The sequence below is a fragment of the Amphiprion ocellaris genome, chromosome 5 (genome assembly GCF_022539595.1).
Source record: "Amphiprion ocellaris isolate individual 3 ecotype Okinawa chromosome 5, ASM2253959v1, whole genome shotgun sequence".
Taxonomy (NCBI): Eukaryota; Metazoa; Chordata; class Actinopteri; family Pomacentridae; genus Amphiprion; species Amphiprion ocellaris.
Genome location: NC_072770.1, coordinates 31564688 through 31588417, shown reverse-complemented (window position 1 = coordinate 31588417; position 23730 = coordinate 31564688). Strand labels below are relative to the sequence as shown.

Sequence of the window (23730 nt, the reverse complement as noted above, 5' to 3'; positions counted from 1 at the left end):
GAAGATCCGATGTCGTAGTTGTGCACCGGATCGACCGTCTCCTGCAGATCTTGTTGGTTTCTTTAATTCAGAAGTGTTTTATTTTGATTATTATTATTATTATTATTATTATTATTATTATTATTATTATTCGGAGGAGGAGGACCACCAGGCAAAAAAGAAACAAGACAAGGATCGACCATCATTCTGCCAAGAGGAAGAAATCTCCAAAATTCGAAGGGCATGGTCGGAATGCCGAGTGCTTTAACTTGTAAGTAAACCTTTTGTGATTTTTTTCCACCTGTTATAGAGTTTAATAAAACATCACACCTGAGTCCCTTCACCTTGACATCTATCCACAGGTATATCTGCTGCACATTTGCACCTGCACACTGTTGACTCAACAAACACTCCATATGCTCTTGATCTCATTCATGTGTTTTACATAATTAAGGGGCCACAATCTCAGCTAGAGATGTCTCTGCCTGGTAATGGAAATATAGCAGAACTAGGCTCTATCTACATAATGTGCCAAGAAGACACCATTATTTGCGGCTTCTTCTCCCACAGGGAAGGCTAAGTCTGCAGAAAAGACCTTTGAATGTGTTACTTCAGATTATATCAAATCATTATAATGAGCAAACAAAAACTCAGTCATCCCTTTGTGCGCTAAGATCTTACGCTCATTAAGATCCATTAAGGAGTGGGAATAAACTATGCATAACACATACTCTATTGGATGCATTATCCTTGATATTGCCCCCACAAGACAGCTATTATGCTCCCATTTGATTGAATAGCAGCTTGCGGTCTATGTGTCTTTTCAGTAGAGGATTTGGAGCCCTTAATCCACCAGGCTAAGTTTCTCTCTCTCTCTCTCTCTCTCTCTCTCTCTCTCTCTCTCTCTCTCTCTCTTTCCACCATCTGGAGTTTACAGCTTTTCAAGACAAAAACACCAGGCGGTGTGAAACCAAGCTGGAGCTGCTGCTTAATGCCAGGAGGAGGTTTTTTCCTCTTTGCCTGTATTTCTTCCTGCTTTTACATCAGGGGTCAATAGTACAGTCCTGAAATGCAAGTGTTGCCAGTGGGGCCCAAGGGCTGGGCTGTGGGGCGATTGGTTCCCATAAGTGTGTGATGAGTGCGGTTATGAAGGGAAATGTATGCTCTAAACGAGATTTTGAGGTCACTTTGTCGCTCAGTTGCTCCACATGTGACAACCACAACAATGACTTCGGCATTTTCTGTTTGAATATGCAACCAATTGACAGTTAAAACAGTTGTTAGTCATGGAATAGAAATGAGGTCAGCGTCACCCAAAGCCTTGACTCTAGACATTTGCTGCTGTTGTTCCCCTTAGAGCTCCAGTTCGTCCCCTTTTCACCGCAGAGTAGCAAATAATCGCAAGACAGACACATGACTGTGCTGCTGATGGGGATGTTGAAGATGACAATAATGATGATAATGGAACTACAGCGGCCACCAGGGAGCAGCAGAGTGTGCACTGTAATGTGAAACTGTAAACACGATAGATGCTGGGTTTGAAAAACGCATTCCTCTTCTTGGAAAAGTTGATTCTCACTCTGAATCAAACAAGTTAAAATATCTTCTGCTTTACTGTAATCGTTGTCTAGCTGGGTCACTTTGATGTCGTGCAGAGAGCCGATCAGCACCCTGGGATGCCTGGATGCTCTGTGTACACTGGGACAAAATGTGTTAAAGAGCATTTAGTCTCAACATCGCTACAGTAGTCAATCATTTCCATTCTCCCTTGATTCAATTAGCCCTACTCAAAAACATGTGGATAATTTGGAACCCCTAATAATTTTCCCTTTTTGGCTTGTCTTCTTTTCTTTGGGGTGGGTTACAGAGTTGGATTCCAATCCTATGACATTAAAAGGGGAAATAAATGACAAAGGGGCCCTGCAGTTTTACATTAGAGACTTAATTGGTTTTGGCTTGAGTGGGCTGTTAGCGTTGCCAGACGTGGGCCCTTTGTGTTTTGCCATGTGGGACAATTTCCCTGTGCTGGAGGTAGAGAGAGGTGCCTGCAGATCTTTTCTGACTCACCCCTGCACAGTTTCTTGTCTTTGTGGGTTGTTTGTAAGCTTGTGTGTGTGTGTGTGTGTGTGTGTGTGTATGTTTGCAGGCATGTGCAATGAGATTTTAGTTGTGTTGGTTGAAATATATGCAAATCAGTCAAATTTCACGTCCTTGTGCCTGTCTATGTGCTATAAATGCCTGTATTTGTGCAGTGCTATGTGTCATGCATGACGTTGGCTGTGTTTTTGCTAAAGCCGTGTGCTGGGGTGTGTGTTTGTCTGTGTCAGGCTGTGAGCCCAGTATCTTTCTCACTCCCTCTGGTCTCCGCGTGGGTCTTTTCCACCAGCACTACCACCTGTTAGTGTTTTACTCAGGCCCCAGGGCAACAATGACTGCAGAACCTTTCAGATTTGCTCATCAAGCCCATCAGATCGGTACCCCTACCTCAAATCTGGCTCCCATTTCCTATCGCTGGACCGATCTGGGCCGGATTCCTCGCTGCAGTTTAGCTGAGTCAAGATTGTGCGCAGTTGAACAGGTTCGAGCTGAGCTGAATTTGATTAATGACTCATGAGCGTCAACATTTTATTCTATGTGTTCCACTGCTGGAACACACTTAAGTGTTTGCCAAGTGCGGTTTTAGTGGGAAAAGAGATGTTTAAAGGCTGGATTTATCGGGTTATTTTCTTGCCCGATGCTGCACATATGTCAGCCACAACAAAGATTTTGGCATCTTCTATTTGAATAATAATCCAAGAACGAATGACAACTTAAATAGACTTTAATTGCAAGTGCCATACATTTACTGTTAATCATCCAGTGCAGTGAAAACTGCAGTCAGAGATTTAAATGAGGACTGCTTGTAGTGAAGCGTTTACTACCCTGTGACAGGAAATGAAAATATATCATCTCTGCAGCCTATTATCAAGTTCACTTGTGCTGAATCCCAAACCGCCACAAACAGCATCATCAGTCTTTTTGAACAGATAGGATTTGTCATGTTCCATGTATCGTGAGACCTCTGAGCTTTCTGTCCCATTGTCTGTTTCCAATCCAGCACACTGCGTTCCCCTGTCTATTACTTCAGACAGTGTGGCAACCTGAAGCAAAGCTTTAAACAGAAAAAAAACAGAAAAAAAGAGGAGTGACCGAGCAGTTAAAGGAACTAAACAGTGAGAGAATGAGAGTAGAAAGGGATTAACTGTCAGGGAGAATGTGAGGCTAATTGAAGCCAGTTTTGCACAGCTGTTTCTTGTTGCAGTGCGGCACTGCACAGAGCGGCTGGGTGGATAGGATCCAGATGTGATCTTGCACCGAGGATCACCCGGCAATAACAATCCACAGAAATACCAGCCGTACAGGAGACGAAGGACATTAGAGCGTCAGTGCTCGTCTACCCCCCTGACAAAACATCACTTCTCCACCTCTGAAAGATAACCCAGCTGTGCTTTTCACTCTTGATTGCAGGTCTCAGCTTGGTCCCTGAGTGTTGTTAACTCTGTCATTTTGTTATACTGCCAGCCACCGCCATGACCTCTGTATTCAGGTGTCAGTAGGTAGCGTAAACATCGCTCTGACACGTTTGACTATTCCAAAAAGGCGGCTCACAGGATTTGAAAATGGTTTTGCATTTGTCATATGGCTTTTCAAGCACTCAACCAAAAGGGATTAAAGCCTCTTTTGTGTGATCATCTGTTAAAAGTGTTGCATTTAAATCATCAAGGAAAAGAAAAAACTTGTATCCTTTATCGGGATAGCGAGATGCAGGTCCTGCGGTTGTGTGTAGGCATTTATTTGCTCGTCTACTTTAAGCGGAGGGTCAATGGATGGGAACAAAAGGGCCCCAGTCACTTCAGAGTGATCAGGCGAAGGGAAAAAAAGCAAGTGAAAGAAACTTATCACCACATTATGCTTTTTTAATGCCCGTGTCTCTGTTCCCACTCCTCATTCCTTTCACCCCATTCCATCATTTCCCACTTGGCTCAGACAAAGAGGAGTTAGCATTGGTTACCCTTTTCTCCACGCCTTCCAGGGTTACTCCAGCGCTTCTTTCTCACCTCCCGTTTCTGTCTCATGTTTCTGCCTCCCTCCATCCATCCTTTGTTCCCTTTTCTTTGTTCCCTCTATTCCTTTCCTATCTTTCGGTCCCCACTTCATTTTCGCCTCCATTTATTTGCCCATATCCCTCTTTCCATCCCCTCTCATCTGTCTTGTCTCCACCATGCAGAGTCCAACTGCAGCTGGCCTGTCGTTGACCAGAGGAAAGCTGACATCCAGCTGTGTATGTGTTCTTATCAAAGGCTCAGTGCAAGTTCTGACCAGATTCAGACAATATCACACCTTTTTAAAACCACTCTTGCCTTTTTTTCATAGAAGGTCATCTCTCACTTCTTCTTTTGTCAATATTATGTCAATTTATTAAAAGAATAGGTAAGCCAAACTGATCAATTATCGGCAGCAACATGTGTAAAGCTTATGGAAAGCATATGCAACAAGTAGATCCAGCAAAGTTTCTGACATTGTTTCCTCTTGTGTGAAATAATTGAATGAAGATGATGTGTTGTCTTGGTCTGGTCTCACTTTGTATATCTGACACAAAAACACACATGCAGTGAATATGAGGATTGTAGCCAAAGCCAGTATCTCTGTTCTCCTCTGTGTCAGTTGTGAGTTTTATGACTTTTGTCAAGTTCACCTCATCTGTCCCTTCTCTGATTTCACTCCTGCTGGGCCTTGCGTTGTCAGAGAAGAGGACCTGTGTTCTCGCTACACACACAAACTCGCATCGCAGACGGCCTGCTCTTGCTCCCAGCGTGGATCATGTTCTGGGTGCTGGTGTTTATGTGTCTTGTCCTCAGCTGGTGTCCCTGCTTGTTGTCTTTGCCTGTTTGTTCTAGCAGAGCGCTGTAACGAGATGTCATACCGGCGGTGAGTATGCAAAGCAACAATAAAGCAGGTGCTGCCCCGGTTCCCTGTTATTCACTTAGATGTTTGCAGCATTCGGTCCACAAAGCTAAGCAGGAGCAAGTGGGAAGGCAGGAGGAGGTTTCACTTACTTTGTTATGTCTTGAAAATAAAGAAAAACCTGAGCAAGTAGAACTGTAAATACCCACACATGCCGCCACCCTTCTATTATAGTTCCACGCACACACATTTGGGGATTGTATTGCAACACACTGACAAGTCCAAACATCCCTGAGGCTTAACCTTGGGAAATGCCAACACATGCCCCTGAATGTGTGCGTGGGTGTGTGTGAGCGGAGCCAGCCGTTATCTTCCCTCAGCTTTAATTGAGCCTTTCAGAAATCCCAAAATCTATTACACACTTACCCACACACACACACACACACAGAGCAAAGCCTGGAGGCTGTATCTGCCTGGCCAGGTGTTCCTGGCTCTGCTGCCAGATGAACCACCTGCAGATCACAGGTGTGGCCATCGCCAGGGAAGAGAACAACACAGCTGCTCCTACAGCCTCAGGAAGAGAAAAAGAGAGATGGGAGGTTCGTATAGCTACTAGCAGGAAACTTCACATCAGGTAAAAAAAGAAATAAACTGTGTAAAGTAACATTAAGTCTTAGTTGATGTTGTCGTCATCACCTGCCTTTCAGAAAAGACAGCTTTTCCTTGTCTTAGCCCACTGGCAGTGTGCATTTAACTGAGGCAGCTCAGTGTGGTGGCACTGACAAGAGTGGGAGTTGTTATGACTCTGGACACAGCATGTAAGTCAATTTTTTATAATAACACTGGAAGCAGAAAGCGATGTTCATGCTATTGCTAATTTTCTCTGCAAGAGGCCAACCAAAAGCAGGCATGGAGAAGTTCCACAGGCGAAGCAGAACTAAACCTTTGGTCTTTTTTATACAACTGAGGGAAATTTTCTGTTTAGCTCGATTAAAAGATTTTATGTTAATTACTTTTCTGTAAGCAATTGCACAACACATTAAAGCATACTTCTTAACATACGCACTTTACCACAAGTGAAGTGACTTTTGCTCCAGTGCTGACATTAACATCCATTCTACACTAACAATTATGCATTAATCATTGCTAATTACCTGTTATCTAGATTTATTTATGGTTTCTTTCTGTTACATCCAAACATGTGGGAGGTAGAGGCAATGAAAACTGACAGTTATGAAGTTTTAAGTTCATCCTCTCTGAGTGACATCTTTATAAAGACAATAACTCTGTAAATGATGAATTTCAGATTCGGACAATAATCGATTCTCTATTTTTAAAAAAACAGTAGTGAAATCACAAGTTTGTTGTTTTTTTTACCAGCCAGCTGTGAGCAATACACTGTACAGTACTGTCCCTAAAGTACAGCTTCTTGTCCTGAGAGGAATGTCCTGTTCGTAGTAACTCACTGTATGTGTTACATCTGTGTGTGGGCTCGTCCACATCTTCTCCCAAACATGGAGTTGTTTATGGGAACTATTCATGTTTATGTGTCGACAATTGGGCGAAGCTGGCAACACAGAGCAACTTCTGATCCGTGGTATCATTTTCCAATTAGCAAAATTGGTGCATTTAAGATTTAACTGTGAGCCCCCATAGATGGATATGCCCGTTGATGTATCTGCTGCATAAGTTAAACAAGGGAGCGGCCGGAGAGGCTCGAAGAGTGCGCGGTTGTTGAATATCGTTTAAGTGAAGTTATTGGTGAGAAGGGTTTGGCGTCTGGCTACGCACTTGGCTTCGTTGTGTGGAAACTTCAAGAAGATGCAGCCAAGTGAGCGTGTGACCCGCCGCTCATAAATTTTAAGCACACATGCAGCCACTCTCTCGCTTCGTCTCTCTCATACCAACACACAAACATGTTCTCACTCACTTTCCCCCTCGCTCATGAAGACACCCTCATGCATGCGTTTCTCACTCTCCCCCATACTCACACTTAGTATATTTACTCATCTCTATTTGTCTCTGCCTTGTTTTACACTCTTATACAGACCCGTTGCACCCGAAGAGCAGCCGTGTGTCTCCCCTCTGTGTGTGGAGTGTAACAGGAGATCCGATGGTTTTCCGTGGGTGAGTAGGCGGGTCAGGCCTTACTTAAACTAATGGCTCCCAGCAGTGTTGAATAGCCAGACACACTGGAGCCGAGGCCTGAGGTTTTGGAATGCCACTGCCGGCTCAATGCCTGCCTTTCATCGGCACCGAGTGAAGGAGAGGAAGAGAGGGAGAGTGAGAGACAGAGAAAATAAGGGGAGGGAGGAGGGGGAGGAAGAGGAGAGGGGAGAGAAGAAAATACGGGACTCATTTGTTATGGGTGATATGAGAATGACTGAAAAGGAGGGCGCGATGGTTTTTGAATGGAAGGACGGAGCAGAGCGAGGGCAGGTCGGTAGACTGGTGGGGGGACGAGGTGAGGGGATAGGCGTGTTGGGGCTTGTGGGACCTCAGGAGGGGGTAAAGTGCCAGTCGGTGGTTGTTTTGTGTAAAAGCACCGTGGGACCCCCCCCCCCCCCGAACAGCCCCCCATTTGTTCTTAATGTCTTTGAGATGAGCTGCGGATGAGCCTTGAGGGACTCATTGGAGTGAACATCAAAGCCATGTCCAAACTAATGCAGATATTTTGAAGGTCTTTTTGACGTTCCATCCAAACTACAGTATTGTTGCCCAAAAGATACATCTTGCTGGATACATTTGAAATTATCATATAATCACCTATAGCTTGACAATTTGCCCTGTTAGTCTACTAGAGGTGCTGTAGAGTCATGTTTTGATGATTATTTTATGTTCTACTAGCATTTATTTCCAGTGTTTGCAGTGACGCACCATGCAGTTCAGCAATTTATTGTTTAAGCAATGCAGCATTACTTAACATCCAACAGACTAGCTTAGCAAATGTTTCTCCCGGAATTGATAAATGAGACATCAGTGTTTCATGAACTCGACTAGCTTTGTCACGATGACTCTGTAAAAACAGATGTCTTTGTGAAAACAGTTTACAAAGACGCTCCATGGGAAATAACAAGGAGAAGAGTGCATCGTTTCACTTTCTGATTCATGTATGTTCAGTCAAATATTGATGAGTTATTGCAGGCACAGATGACAAGTTCTCTCAAAATTTCAGTCTGAGACCTAAGATTGCTATTTTGAATTAGTTGTGGGCTTATCCACGTAGGTTTTGGTGTTTTCGGTTCCCTCTGTATATATTCGTTCTGTGTCTGGATACTCGAATGAAACATAGTCTTAATATTAACCAAACTGCAGCAGCAAGTCTTAGTATGCAACACAAATAATATTCACAAAGGCCAGTGTTATATTTTTCACATCTGCAAGTATGCATGTGTCTGGTAGGGTCTGTGTGATCTGAGTTCTGTTATGTGAAGTCTAAGTCAACAACAGTCTGTAGACTATTCTGTCCATATCCGTGAGCATCCCACACTGTCTGCAGCTACAACACCACAACAGCAGAAGCGCAAATGTTTGGCAGCGTTGTGTATGCGTGAAATACATAGAAACAACCTACTGTGCATGTATTAAATGATTATGCGTCTGTGGTATTTGGCATTCGATATAAACAGCTGGTGTTCGACATGTATGGATAGTGATGAGGACAGCGACTAGACTAAGCTGGCATTAGTCATAACTGAGTCGAACTGAGTCAAGTATACAGTTTTGTAGTACTGAACGGTTTCAGCACTGAGCACTTGTAAGACAATCACAATACAAGTCACTTCAGCTGAAGTGAGTTTCTAACGCTGTGGAAGCTATCCAGGTTTTAGGCATGTGTCTACTACCTGGAGGCAGTATGTACCAGTGTAAACTCAACACATATTGAACTTGCAAAAGTACCAGTAGCGAAGATTAGGGTGTTACCACAAAACAGATACTCCCGTTGTGAGAAAGTGTGAGAATTAATAGCGTCAATAGCGTTGCAAAACCTGTCACCTTCTGAACCCCAAACCATGTCGGAACAATCACAACATAATTTTGAAGTGTTATAGCTACTTTTGACAAAGAAACTGCCGATATTGGTAATCCTGGCTGTTTTGTTGCTTGGTATGTGATGGAACCACATTTTCTGGTGTTGACCAACTTTATTTTAAACCTCATGCTGAGTGATTACTGAAAGAGGCACAAAATTAGAAGATTTGCCCCTACAACCAAGTAATCTATGCCATTGGGCATGTTTGTGAAATGATTTATCTACTCAGCCACACTGCTTACCAGAACCATTTTGTGGTTTGCCAACTGCTATTTATCTAGCTATTTGTGAGTGAAGGAAGAAGAAAGGTTTTAAAGGTTCTTTTCCAGTTTCTTTGACATTTAAACATATTAAAATAGAAACAAAACTGTGTGTGTACAATATGTGTGTAGGGTATTCTGGGAATCTCACCATCCTCCAATGCTCTTTAATTGTCACTGTCCAGAACCAACACATACAGTAAGAAGGAGCTTTACACTATCTGTTTTTCATTTACGCGACCTATCATTCATCTAAGCCTGCAGACAGAGAGAAAATAGCCCTCACTTTGCCCTTGATTACTACCGAGAAGCATCGTTTTTGATCTCCAACTGTGTGTTTTTTTTTTTTTTTTTTTTTTTTTAACAGTAAACGGTCTTCCAGACAGTCACGGACCTGGAAAATGATGTGTCCCTATTAGATAAATGTGCTGTAGTAGATGTAATGGAAAATGTGGCCTTGCAAGATCAGACAGGGAAATCTATGGCTGCATCAGATTAGCCAACATCAGGAGGAAGGACAGAGGGATAATGCTGGTAAGATGGGTAGAGGGAAAGGGGGGCAGCAGTGATGAGGTTTGGTGGGAAAAAATAGCAGCACCATGAATAATTACCCGAAATTTTTATCGGCTAGCCGGACGGAGAGAGGGAGAGAGGGGAGGCATCTGGTATGTTAACGCTTTAGAGGGCCTTGACACACTAAACCAGTGTTCTTGGGCTGTTGGTAGTATCTGGTGGTGATCATTTTTGCTGTGAGTCTGCTACCAAAGACTCATCAGCTCTTATTAGCAGCTGTGTGTTTTCACTGCATTTTATTTTCACCAACCATAAGCAAAATGTGTTGCTTCAAAATGCTACGGGTGATGCAAAACAAAATGATTCTGCTCTACTTTAACTTTCAGTCACCCACAATGTTTTCTTTGTGTTCGGCCAATAACACAGTAACACAGAAGCATGAAAAGGATGTTGTGTGTGATCATTTTCTTCCTCGTCTGTGTGTGTACATGCACAGTGGTGGTCATGTGGTCATCACTTTACTCTGTCTTGAATTACAGCATAAAATGTATACAAGCAGGCCTGAACTTTACATACAATCCTGCCTTTATTTGTGCTAGTTCATGTTGTGTCAGAACTCCATAGAGACATTCTAGCCAGTGAAGTCAAAACTGGTGGGAGTTTGGCCTGAGAATGAGCTGTTCTGGCTCACTTCCACACTGTATGATGATAGACGGGCTTAACAACCGATAAGACCACATTCACACTACAGACACATGCACACACAAACTCACAAAGATTGACTTCACACAGTGGGAAGCTGGAAAACTTTTGACTGTTGGAAGACGTAGCTGGGAAAAAAATACAAAGCCACATGTTTTTTTTGTACTTATAAAGATTTTTGTCATCATCTCATACTGATTTGGCAGCAACTCCCAATAAAATCCCATCACCCAGGTTATCCTCTGAAACCCCTCAGTGAGTATTGAAATACAAAATGCTCTCACCATGTGTGAGTTGTGTTACTTTATGGAAATACGTGTAATTCCTGGTTTACACTGTGTTAGTGGCAGAGTTTTCTCCAACACCCAGCGGCACTGACGAGTCCTGCTGCCCAAGTGACCTTATGTCTTCAGAGGATATCTCACATTTCCCAGTTTCCGTCTTTCTGCTACCAATACTAGAAGCCTGCTAGTTAAGCAGTGAATATCAGGTCGGATGTCCATACGGGATCAGGATCATGAGTACACAGCTGGGGCCATAATGTGAAAGCTCGATGACCTTGTTGTTCTGTTGAGCTCCATATTCAGTGAACCCGTTGACCACGTGAGAAATCTACAGCTCTTCAGTCATCCAAAAATGAAACACTATTTTACCCAGTCTAATATTTGCATGCACACATAACGCCCAAAACCTTGTAGACTGTACCTTCTGCAACTAGTTTCATGTGTTACATCTTTAAACTTGTTGGTATGTCATCTTATTCAGCTGATACTACATGATAATACACCAGTAGACTCCATTGCTGTTGTTTTCCTGTAATGCTATTGTTGGTGTGAAAGACCACCCGAGTTAATTAGTCTTTTGGCAGAATGGGGGTCAGCCATCGGTCCTCTTTTAGAGATGCAGTTTTCCATTCTCAGCAGCACATGCACTACTTCTGTATGCCATTCATGCAGCTATAGACAGGCTGCTTCTGCATCTATTGTCATGATAATGACACCTTAGAAAACACAGTTTTCTCCAGAGGCACACATGCATCCAATTATTCAGAAGTGTAAAGGCTGTTAAAGGGAAATGGTTGGAGTTTGTTGTCAGTAAATGTGCGCTGCATAAATGACAAGGTGAAAAAAGCATTGCAAATACATGTAAATGAAGGAATGGACAAACAATACACCAAATCTTCATTTCTACATTTTCTTTGGTTTGAAATATACAAACACAGAGAACTGATGTTTTGGTTTTAGTCATTCCTATCTTGTTTACTAAATCACCAATTCCTCAATCCCCCACGTTCCCTCTTCTCCTTCTCTTCTCTCATTTTTTTCTACGCTTTCGAAAAAAAATGCTGTTTACTTTTTCTAAAAGTGGAAGTTTGGCTATAGGGAGCGTGTGAACAGAAACAGATGCTGCATAGTCTCTTGTTCTGTCACTCTCTCTCTCACTCTCTCACACATACACACAATGGCAAACAGCTGTGTGAGGCTTGAGCAGCTCCAGTAAAAGGAAACCGTACAATATGCATACAAACAACATACTGTTTTGATATTAAAGATAATAAGCAAAGCACAGAATAGTTTACTTGGTTATTCTCCTTATTTGGGACCTTTTGGAAAGAGAATTATTCAGACTTCAGGCCAGTGTTCTTTTTATTCATCTCTTGTGCAGTGACTGATTCTGGTAAATAATTCTCACAAACAACTGACAGTGACATCCAGCTTTTCCTTTCAACGGTGTGCAGAGACCAAAAACAGTGCTGCATTTAAACAGCTCAAGGTACTATGTTGGTATTTTGCTACAGGTACCAGTGAGACAATGAAGGAAGCCCCCTGGAGTAAAAGATTAATCTGTTTAAAGGCTAAGCAGACACCCAAACACTGCACAATGGCTTTTAAGCCTTCATTCAAACCCACTTCAACCGTGCGTGAAAAAAAGCAGCCCTGTCATTCATTTGAATGGGGCCAGATCGTCTACACAGCAGGGTGTCAAGACAAGGTTGTCCAACAAGAAAGTCAGACTGGTCTCAGTTTGCTGCCATGCATCACGTCCTGCTGAAAAGTGCTGTGTTGGCCAAACCCTTAGAAGAATTCTCTTCTGTTTGCTTTGTGAAGATAAAATAGTTGCCACCCTGATAACGCAACGGACTGAGTAATTCAGATTATTGTGCAGTGTTTTGGCATCTGATAAGCTTGTAACTGCATACAATATTCTGTATTTGAAATTTGACATCCTGGTTTGAACTTCGTTGTCTCACGGTACTTTTCACCCAACATCTCCACCCTAGGCTGCGACCTGTGCTGTTTGGACACGGGGCTACCTGTTAAAACTCTGAAAAGTTACTATGGCAGCAGCTATTTTGTGTTTCATCACAACTGCCTAGTAAACAGTATAGGTAAAATAAATACTATTGATCATGTTGTTACCATGCAGTGCACTGCTAGGAAACCCTGGTCCTTGCAATCTTGTGTTACTTTGATACATACCACCCACCTAAACATTGTAGGCCATGCACACTCCCCGTCACTCCATCACTCACACTTCATCCTGCCACACCACAAAATCAGCACAGAAACAGCTTGAGGAACAAGACAAAGAGGACATTGACCACTCTCCAAAATTTCAAATATTCCAGACAGATCGAGGATCCATTGGAGGCAATCAAACAAGCCTGATCCACAAAGGCCCCACCAATAACATTCTGGTACCAGATGCGACAGGATACCCCCAGAGGCCCTATGTCCATGGCCCATGGGTCAGAGTTGTTTTAGTGGCACAAGGGGGGACATACACAGTATGAGGCAGGTGGTTTTATTGTGGTTGATGAGTGCGCAGCGCTCATGTTACAAACTAATCTACCAGGACGTTGAACTCGGTGCACCTGCGTTGGCAACGGAGTGCTTCCATGCAAATGAATGAGGGGGTTACGAATTTCACAAAGGATTTGAGTCTGAACATGTACAGCTCATGTGTGTATGTCCCTGGGGATACTTTGTGATTGTGATAATACACTTGAAGGACAACTTTTTGGAGAGAAACTTGCCCCTTAAATTATTGCAGAGCTTAGTCTAGATTAAACAATTAATCAGAAAGCTATTGGTGAACTAATTTGGTAGTTTATATAGATTCTGTAGACTTGATGATGTTTCTTCAATATATTACCACCTCACATTTCCTCTACAGCTTTTAGTAAAAATGATAAAATTAAACGCTTTCTTATATGTGGTCTTGTATTGAGGTGTATAATGAGTGATGTCTATTTTTAGCCAAGGACTCTAGACATGCTTGCTCTTCTGCCACCTGCCTCATTTACACCTGTTTTAGTCTCAATCAGCTAGTAGCCTTTGTCCATTAGTGGTGTCATATCACCGCCTACTATGTGCTACAACTGCATGTTGCTTACAATATGTGGCTTCAGATGCTCGGCCTTCCTCATTTCTCCATCTTTTCACCCCTCCCCTCCCTCTCTGCCTCTCTCGCAACCACCTGGTCCTGCCTCTGAGCCTGCTGACTGACCAGATGCACCCTGAATAGAGCAGGCCTGCTGCAAGAGAGGTGGGGAGGCAGAGGTTATTATGGGTGAATATTCAGTCAAATGTAGCTTTTTTTTTGACAACCCGTAGCAACGTAACACCCCACACTGAGCCATCTTGTGATTGCTGATTTTCTAACTGTACTATTAGACTCATAGACTGTGTATACCTTAAGTGATTGTTCTGCAGTGTGTGCTTGATTGCAGATGTGGGCAAAGAAAAGGGGCAACACCTTTTCCTAATGAACTGTTTATCCGACAGCACTTGCTTGTTTGTTTACAGAGCCAAGAGTCTGTGGATTCTCACACGTTGATCATGTTCTCTCAATGGTTGGCTGTCTAATTAAAAACAGATTAATGTCTTATTTACCCAGGGCTTTGAATGAAGTTAGCACGATCCTCTGTACTTTCTAGAAGTAAACTGGTGGATGGAATAATAGGCAGGAGTGAATTAAGTGCGCAGGCTGCCCAATCTCACCCAGACACCATTATCTTAATTTGTATTGTCTTTTACGCTGCCACTTTGCACGCGGGGCCGGGCATAAATCAGACAGTGATTTAAGTTTAACTCAGTGAAGATGGAACGAAGAGGGTAAGAGAGTTGAAGAGGAGAGAAGAATACCTCATTCATGCTCCTCAAGTGTCCCCCAATGGGTTGGCTGGCTGGCAAGGTAGGGCTGAGCTGGCTGCATTAAGGAACTGAGACAAAAGAGGGCTTCAGTGAAAGAGCCTAAAAGGGGGGAAGGAGGGGGTGTTTAGTATAAAAACATTTTCAAGGGAGATCCCCACTTCCCTTGAAAGGGTAGAGGGGAGGTTGGAAGGAGGTGGGACTGCAAAAGACCCGACCCCCCCACCACCACCTCACGCACACATGCAAACACACACACTTGCAGATGTACGCACACACACAGACTTTTGTCTCCCTTGGCACAGCCTCTTGTTTAGCCTTTAGGTGCCAAAGCAATTAGTTATGTTAATTGCAGGGTCCATTGCCGGTGAATGCAGGTTGAATAGGGCCAGTCAGCAGTGGATGATTGGCCTGGATCCATGGGGGAATGGGTGGGGAGTAGGGCTCGGAGGGGGTGGGATGGGGGCTGTGACGTTGCCGGAGCACTCGACCCATGAAAACAGTGAGAGGACAGTGTGTGGGAAAATAGGGGAGGAGCATGAGCTGAAAGAGAGAGAGAGAGATTGGGAGGGTGGGAGGCTCAGAGCTTGAGAGAGCAAGCGTGAGAGAGGACGCAATATTCAATGAGAAAAAGAAGGGGAGAGAATTAAGTGCGGCGGTTGAGGCAGACTGAGCAAACGGCGATAGTGAGAGTAGCACAGGGAGCTTCACATGAGAGAAATCAGAACGGCAACGGCAGAAGGAAAGTAAGCGAGAGTGTGTGCGGTGTTTGCTGGTCTGCTCCGTTATCTGTCTCCATCTGGGTGCCATCTGTGTCTCTGGCTCTGGCCTTCGCCACACTGGAGCTCACATATGTGGGAATGCAAACACATGCCTGACATATGAAGGCGTGGAGTCACAGAAAGGGACAAAAAGCGAAGGATAAGAAAGCAGAAACCACAACACTGCAGCTGACTTTCTCCAAGGACTGAAGAGTGGACTCTACTAGAGTGGAGGTAGGAGCGGAAGAGTTCCAATCTGGATTTTTGTTTGTCTTCCTGGGTATATTTTTGGTGATTGGTGTTCATTTTTCTCTATGAGTGAGTGAGTGTGTGGAAAACTGCAGTTTATGTGTGTAGTTTATATGTGTGCGTGTGTGTGTGTTTCATCCTAATTCCCAGAGCTGCTCTCTACTGTACAGATGGTGCCTCATCCTTTCCTCTTTATCTCTTCATCCTTTTTGACAGAGGTAAGAGGGAAGCTTCCTCTACCTGTGCACAGAAAACTTCTGCTGCCATATGGGCAAAAGACTAATCACTGTAAAAAAAAAAAAAAAAAAAAGAAAAAATATTTTGTTTAAGTTTAGAAATATGTGGTCATTTATCAGGCTGTTTCGTTTTCAGGAAGGATTTCTCCTTATGGCAGCTGTCCATTTTCTGTGTTTGGCATAATGTGGAAACATTAGCTCCAGTAAAATATTTTTCAAAGATAAGGATGTTGTAGCAGTTTGACATCACGGTATGCAGAAAGATTTCCAGAACTCACAGCAAACAGTGAGAAAGAAAGCAGCAACGTTCCCATGTCTAGAAGCCAAAACATGGAGCCTTTTGTGGTCTCTTTAATTGTCAACTTTCCCTGATCTCACCAGTTTTTTTTCTCGCTTGTGGCAATAGAAGAAAAGTACAGCCTAGCTGGAATAGTTACGATATGTGGGGAGAGATTTTTGTCTTTTTTAAGTAACTTATGTGCGAATAGCAAAAACAGCGATCTCAACCAGATAAATAAACTGCAATGTGATTGGCTTTGTGTGTGAAAGGGGCTTATCCCTCTCAGCTGTCCTTTACTCGGATAGTAATCAGTTTTTCCACATGGCAAGCAGAGCAGAAGAAACTAGGTAAATAAGACGTGTGCATCTGTTGTACAGTATCCCAGACATATGGGTAGAGGAGGGAAACTGCTGTATCTGTCTTTCATGCTGTGCCTACATGTTACACACTGACATCGGCGGGAATGCGGATCCTGGTGCAAATGTCAAATTGTATATTTTCCCTGGGGTGCCCATGTACAGTACCTTGCAGGAGAAAGTGTGTGTGTTTTTTTTTTTTTTTTAAATTTTGTGCATGGAGAGGATCTGGAGGGAGGAGGCATGTGAGGGAGAAACAGACAGAGAATAGACAGAGAGACCTGGCCAGTGTCACACCAGGCCAGGCCAGTCCATCAGGGAGATAGGAACGAATAACTGCCAGCTGCACAGTCTCAAATCAGAGACCCCTGTCTGGTCTGCTGGACTCTATCATGCTCCTGACGACTCTGCTGTATCTGTGTGCATGCGAGTCTCTGTGTTTGCATATTTGTTTGCACAGAGGACATTTACAGGTTATTGTACTGAGAAATTTCTTTTTTGCTTCCGTTAATTCCTGACAGTCAGTAACAGTTTTTGCCACAGATGCATGTGGCTTTGAAGCTTTTGATCACATACTTGATAAGTGCATGTTTGAGTCGAAGGAAGTATCTCCATGTGTGCACCAGGTGTCTCGCAGACATTGTGTCTGCTGAACTACAAGGTTGCTTGTCTTATAGCATTCTGCAGCTTTTCTCTCTCTCTCTGTCTCTCTCTTTCTGACCTCAAACCCAGCTGCGAGTTTCTCTGCCTTGAAAGTGTAGTAATAGAGAAACAGACCACCGTGACCCATGCTCACCATGCTGTTATCTGAAGAATTCATCCACAGAATACCCCATATTTCAGCATGTACACACACACACACACACACACACACACACACACACACACACACACAGAGAGAGAGAGAAAGAGAAAGAGAACAGAACAGCTGCTTCAAGAGTTTGCTGCAGGAAGTGCTCTATTAGTTCCAGTGGTGACGGCTGTGATATCTGGCCCCGGGGGTTCAGTGAGAGGTTGTGCATTTGAATGTGAGTGCTTGCTTATGTGTGTGTGTGTGTGTGTGTGTGTGTGTGTGTGTGTGTGTGTGTGTGTGTGTGTGTGTGTGTGTGTGTGTGTGTGTGTGTGGACATGAAAGGGTCGGGTCATTTATTCAACAGAAACCCCTCAATCACCACAAGTAGCGCTCTGAATGATTGTTTCATCATGGGGAGCATCTCCTGGCTGTTAGTGAGAATGCAGAAATGTGTTTGTGTCCAAGCACCTGCACTCACCCCATCCCTCCTGTTGCAACCCCGTTGACATCGTAGCTGCTCTCCTTGTGCTAAGTGAATAAGTCAGAGGGTCTCTTGCAGAGAGAGGTCTGCTGACCCTTTGCTAGCCTGAGAGACCTGCTCAGTGACCCAAGACAAGAGCTTTATTTACTAAGCTGGTGTGATCTGAGAGGGAGTATCAGCATGTGCTTAAATGGCTGTAAAATTGCCTTTAACTGGTTTCAGTTCAAGATCTGATTTGATATTTAGTGGCTGTGCAAATGAAGGAATAATTGCATAAAACAAGAGGCTTTTTGTTTGTGCAAAAAAAGAAAATTGTAGGAAAGGGTTAGTTTTGAAAGCTGTGTTATCGTTTTTGAACAAAAGAAGTCCAAAATAGTCTGACAGTGACACAGCTGTTGACAATATTGGACAGCTCATTTATTTATCCAACATGGGAAGACATCAGTTTTTCTGGCAGAGTCCAATATTTGTTAATGTTATCGCCGGATAGATCAGTTTACCTCAGTAGCCATTTGTTAAATTCATTCCTTTTTGCCTTACTGGTAGCATAAACTCGCCTTATTTGAGCTTGTTTGCTCAGAATAACCTTTTATATTTGGGGTTGTTTAGAGCAGTGAGATGTAACCTGCAGTCCGTATGCACATCAGGGAATCAAAACTTGTGTGCGTGGTTAGGGTGCGGCAAAGAACGTGTTGTTTCTCAGCTTGTTCAGCAGCATTAGCTACCCTCTCACATTACACTGAGTCATTTCAATGTTAATGTCCCAAATATTATGCAATGGAGCTTCAGCGCCAAGTTTTCCAATACCTAACCAAGGAGGCTTATAGAGACAGAAGGAACACCAATTTGCTGTGGGCACCTGTAAAAAGAAATATCTGCGCAATAGGATGCATTTAAAATTGTTGCAGCTTTCCTGGAAAGACAGTGTCATTTTTCCAGTGCAAAACCCAAAAGGCAAGAGTTGATTCTTAAGTGAAGTAAAAAAAAAACATAGTATGTGCTGTGTTGTTAGGTGTGTGGGTGGACAAGAAATGGGTGGCGTTGCTTCTCTCCTTGTATTGTCTGTCATAGTCATTATTTTCTCTCTTTCTCTGCCTTTCCTTCCCCGTGCCTCGTTCTGAGAAAGCGTGGATATAAATGCGAGCATTTTACTCACAGAAAACCACCCCGTCGACTGTGATTCGGGTGGGACTTGACACTTTGAGCACACACATGAAACACTTTCACTGAAGGACATGTTAGGCTGAAGCCACAGTGTAATCCTATGTGGCCACTGAGAAGTATAATCTATGTTGTCAGGACGCATGCACAAAAAAATACACCGTGTTTGCAGACATATGTGCACTCAAACCCGTACACAATACGCATAACACAATGATAACACGCCTCTGCCCACACATTCACAGATATACACTCATCCTCCACGGCTATCTCTCTCATTCTCCACATTGTTTTGAGCACAGCTGGCCTCTTTGTTTTACTTATCTGTCTCTCACAGCGGCTGTTGAGCTCTGGTCTTTCATGCAGCTGGGCTAAGCTTGCTCACAGCTCTGTTTATGGACTTTATGGACCCTACTCCCTGTACATCCCCCTTTTTATTCATTGCATCACCAAAACCTGATTGTGACAGATTAGTCATCTGTATAGTCAATGTTTGCAGAAAGGATAAAGTCTTTGTTTTACTACAGTACGATACAGTTAAATGTGTTTTGTTGCAGTTTTTTTCTTGCCTGTTTTACTTATGAGCTCAGTGATATGGCTTCCTTTTGTTCTGTTTTGCCAACAATGTGTTTTTGAAAGCCTGATCGGAGAAATGTGAACACCGTGTGCCTTGATATGCCACGTCGTGATAGGCCAGAACAGATTAAATAATGGATGACTAACACTGTATCTCAATTTTGAGATTCTCAAAACTGAAGACACCTGCCATATTTTTCAGGATGAATGTCAATAAAATGCCTTGAAGTTTAGATAAAACTCTAAAGCTGAACTTAAATGTGAACCCTACTTGGTCATTTTTTCAACTCTCCCGTCTGAGTCAGGACTGGAAGTGTAGGCACGTGGTGATCGCAACATCTGGTTGGACCTGAGCCCGGGCCATTTGGCTGTTAAAGCCTCTGACACCTGGTCCGAAACAGACCGGCCTTAATGTTAGCTTTGTTTTTTCATGTCTAGAGCTTGTATTTTGTTTTATGGACTTCTGTAACTTACCAGCTCGGAGTGTGTGTATTAGAGTGTGTGTGGTGGAAAAACAGTGTTTTGCTTGGCTGCAGTTTAAGTTGATTGTCTGGGTTCTTAACGTATAGGAGACACCTTGTCTTGATCCTCCAGACAGACTCAGCGATATGCATCACTGAGCGTCAAGGGAGCTCTGAAAGTCTGTACTGACCTAAGATATAACTTGCAGGCAGTAAATGAATATAAGGACAACACAACTATATTTCCATGGGTTAAATGCTCCAGATGATTGTTTTCCACACGGCCGGTTTGAGTTTAAAGTCTCTCCAGGCTCATGATGATTGATGGGAAGGCTAACCAATTAGTTACAGAGAGGTGAGAAGGGTTGTAACCAGATAGGCAGATAATCCACTGACCCTAGAGAAATGTTGCTGGTGTGAGAGTTCGTGAGTATGTTGCATCTTGTGTGATTTCAGGTCATGATTGACGGATTTGAGTTGTCCTTGTTATGGCGCTGTTGTTGTTTGCACGGATGTGTACGTGTGCCTCAGGGCAGGCCATTTCACAAGTGTGTGCATGTTACTTCAGGGATAACTGTCCTCTCTGCACTCAGCCAATGACAAACCCAACACCTGGTAAATGGGGCCAACACACACACACATACACAGGCACGATGACACACATCCACGTCTAGCTGTATCCCTTGTGGCCCAGCTGTGTGCGATGCAGGCGTGTGTCTGAGTTCATCTGACCTATTGACAATGGAGCCTGTAACGGAGGCCAAATGCGACTGCATGTGTGTGCCAAATACGTACAGTTTCGCTCCAGCATTTAAAGCCGTCAACCTAGCAACATGGGGATTCTTTTCGACAATTAGCCACACTACAGCTTTACGTTGTGGTCATGGTTCTTTAGGGAAAAGGAATTGCCTCAAATGTGTGTTATTTAAAGCTGCCTGTTCAGAAAATTAGCAGAACTTACTCTACTCTTTAATAGAATTTCACGTTTGCCTTGACTGTAATGATGCCTCCAGTGTTTTCTGGTGTTTTTAAGGTCAACAACTTCAGTTCCCATCCAGTCACTCTTCTCCCAGCGGTGTGACTTCATGTGCACATGGACACTGTCCGTTCTCACTCCCCGACCTCTGCCAGACCTCCTCTGCTTCCAGCATCACATCACAGTGCCGCTTTTTACTGCTCTTTCTTCGTTTTTATGGACGACGTCTGTCTGCCTCGCCGTCCTCGCTTTCCTTTTCTCTCTCAATCTGCCACTAAGTACATTTCCATCCACGTCCCCTGTTTTTCGCTATGTGGCATTCTGGATTACAGCAGTGTTTTTGTAATTATCTCGCTGAGCGATTAGGTTATGCAAGGGCTTCTCTCACCATCGCTCTGTCATGGTGTGACAAATCCACCTCAGGGACAGGGATGCGCTTCTTCACATGCAAAAAGTGTTTTCTCTTCCTTCACCTCCATTTTTCTTTTACCCATTTCACCTTTTTCCCCCCGCCAACTGTGTCCCTATATGTCCTCTCTCTGGCTATGTACACAGCTTTTTCTCGCTTCCCCCCGCCCCCCTTTACTGTCAACCTTGCCACCTACCCATCGCTCCCCTTCCTAGCAGAGTGAGGAGCAGAGTGTTGACATTGGGTTTTATCCAAATATGTAGTCTACGGGCCTGGAAGGTGGTAATGAGAGCCAAGAAAAACAGCCTGGCTCTGAGTCTGACAACCAGGCTTGTCTTTCTGATGAAACCAAATGAAAACAGTATTTTCTCTCCTTGTTATTCCCTCCCTCCCATCCTCCATCTTTCTCTCCCTGCTTGTGTCCCCCCCGACTTTCTCCACCTATGGCGCCTCTAATTTGCCGAGTAATTCCTTATTCCTGTCGATGCTTGTTTAAAACTCTTCCATGGCCTGTGAAGACTTTACTGTGATAAAACATATGCAATGTTCAGCCCATATTGTCTATAGCAGGGATGCTAAAGATTTAAAGTTAACGTCATATATGTGATGAATATGTGCACTCTCTAACCTTCATTCAGTAGAACAGAGTGACTGAAATCAGACCTTGAATTGAACTGTTTTGGTTCAATACAGATTAATTTGAAAATAATGGAAGTATCAATGCTATTTTCAATGACACAGATGATAATTTGTCACATGTAGCTGCTGCTGTTGTAAGCCAGTATATGGTTAAAAAAAAAAAAAAAAAAAAGTATCTAGTGAGTGCGTTTATGGAGACAACTGGGCCGTTGCAACAGTTGAGGAGATGTTAGTCTCAAGAGAGCAAGAATATAAATTAAGCTGATTGAAATAAGCAGAGGGGACTCCATTCTCTAGATTTCCAGAAATCTGAAATCTGTGCACTTGCTAAACTAAACTCTGTTTAGCTACAAGGTTATAGCAACTATCTGACGGTGAGAGAGAGAGAGAGCATGCACTGTTGAATTATCTGTATTATAAGTGGATACGGTAGTGCTGTGTGTGTGTGTGTGTGTGTGTGTGTGTGCGCGCGCGTGTGCGTGTGTGTGTGTTTGCTTGTGCGTGGGCGGAGGTCAGGAGGGAGCACAGGATAGAGGAACAGATGTGCGCTGTATTGTGGCTGTGTGCGTGGACGGACGGGGACCAGGTGCAGCCTTTGTCTCCCCAGCATTTAAGTCCACTTGCTCGCATTCAGCTGCCTCGTGCCTCCCCTCCCCTCCCCTCCCCTCTCCTCCTCGTCCCCCTCCTCCTCCTTCCTCCTCTCCTTGGAGGGAAGGCAGAGAGTGTGTGTGTGTGTGTGTGTTGTGTGTGCGTGCGTTGGGGCAACCTTGGCTTAAAGGAGGAGGCTCCAGCAGTCCCTTCTGCCTCCCTCCCTCCCTCCCTCCTCCCTCACAGGTGACTGTTGGAGGTCCCAGCTGGCCAGCTCTTGACTGATTAGATCCATATGGTACAGGAGGAAGAGGAGAGAGAACCTGGTTCCTTTCTCAAATCAATTGCTGTCGTCTGTGCTTTTAGTGGAAATTATTTCGGTTGCACATAATGCTGAGATCTCCGCAAGTGTGGGATTAACGATCAAGAAATACACCAAAATTTTGGGAGATACATTTGTATAGTGTTTTATTAAGTGTCAGAAAGTTAATTTCTGAGCACTTACTGTGGGTGAACAAGCCTAGGCACTCATAAAAAGAGGAAAAGTAAGCGAGTAGCAGTGGAAATACGACTTCTGAATTGCTGCATTCGTACTATTTTTGGGTCGGAAGGCTACATTTTTGTTTGTTGTCACAATGCATGTGTCTATGTTTTAGATACATGTTGTATCTAAAACATCCTTCTTCCTGCACTGATAGTGGTCGCTCAGCCAAACATGCCCCGTTGTTATGTTCTTGGTGAGAAAGCGTTATTCCACATATTTTGCAGCATTCCTGTAGCATGTTTCAGTGTGTGTCTGCAGGCCTTAATCCTGAACCCACATAGTTGTATCGTTGCATATGCAGCAAACATTCTTTTTGGTCGCCGATAAATTAGCCCGGCCTGTGTTACATCTCCTCTCACCTCATCTGCAGTGACACCACAGAGATAGCAGCGCGGCACACAATCCACACAGCTGCCAACCTTTCACCGAGAGTTTAGACTTCAGAGTTAAACCACGAGCTCAATAAAGCCTAATGCTGAACACATTTATTTATACATCGCATCCAGTGTGATTTATTTCGACTGACTCACAGTAGGTTATCCATCCTCTCTTCATGTAAGGAAGTAGATGAATGTTCTCCTAACTGTATTTGTCTTTTCATTTCCGATTTCATTATTTAATGGACTGTTTTCACA

The 23730-nt window shown here is 43.6% G+C and overlaps 1 protein-coding gene across 3 annotated transcripts in view; it reads left to right on the top strand.

Annotated features, from left to right (window-relative positions):
* The window catches only part of cbfa2t2 (CBFA2/RUNX1 partner transcriptional co-repressor 2), a 37754-nt gene continuing 14024 nt past the window's right edge, over positions 1-23730 (top strand). Inside the window, exons 1-2 of one of the 3 annotated variants that reach the window (XM_023281840.3) lie at positions 1-250; positions 6972-7050. Coding sequence is in view for 1 of the 3 variants with exons in the window: in XM_023281838.3 (XP_023137606.1) it covers positions 223-250 (28 nt within the window). In the remaining 2 variants the exon portion in view is untranslated. Of the gene's footprint in view, positions 251-6971; positions 7051-15156; positions 15581-23730 lie in introns of those variants that run through there. The other 2 variants (XM_023281838.3, XM_023281839.3) reach the window with 2 other exon arrangements.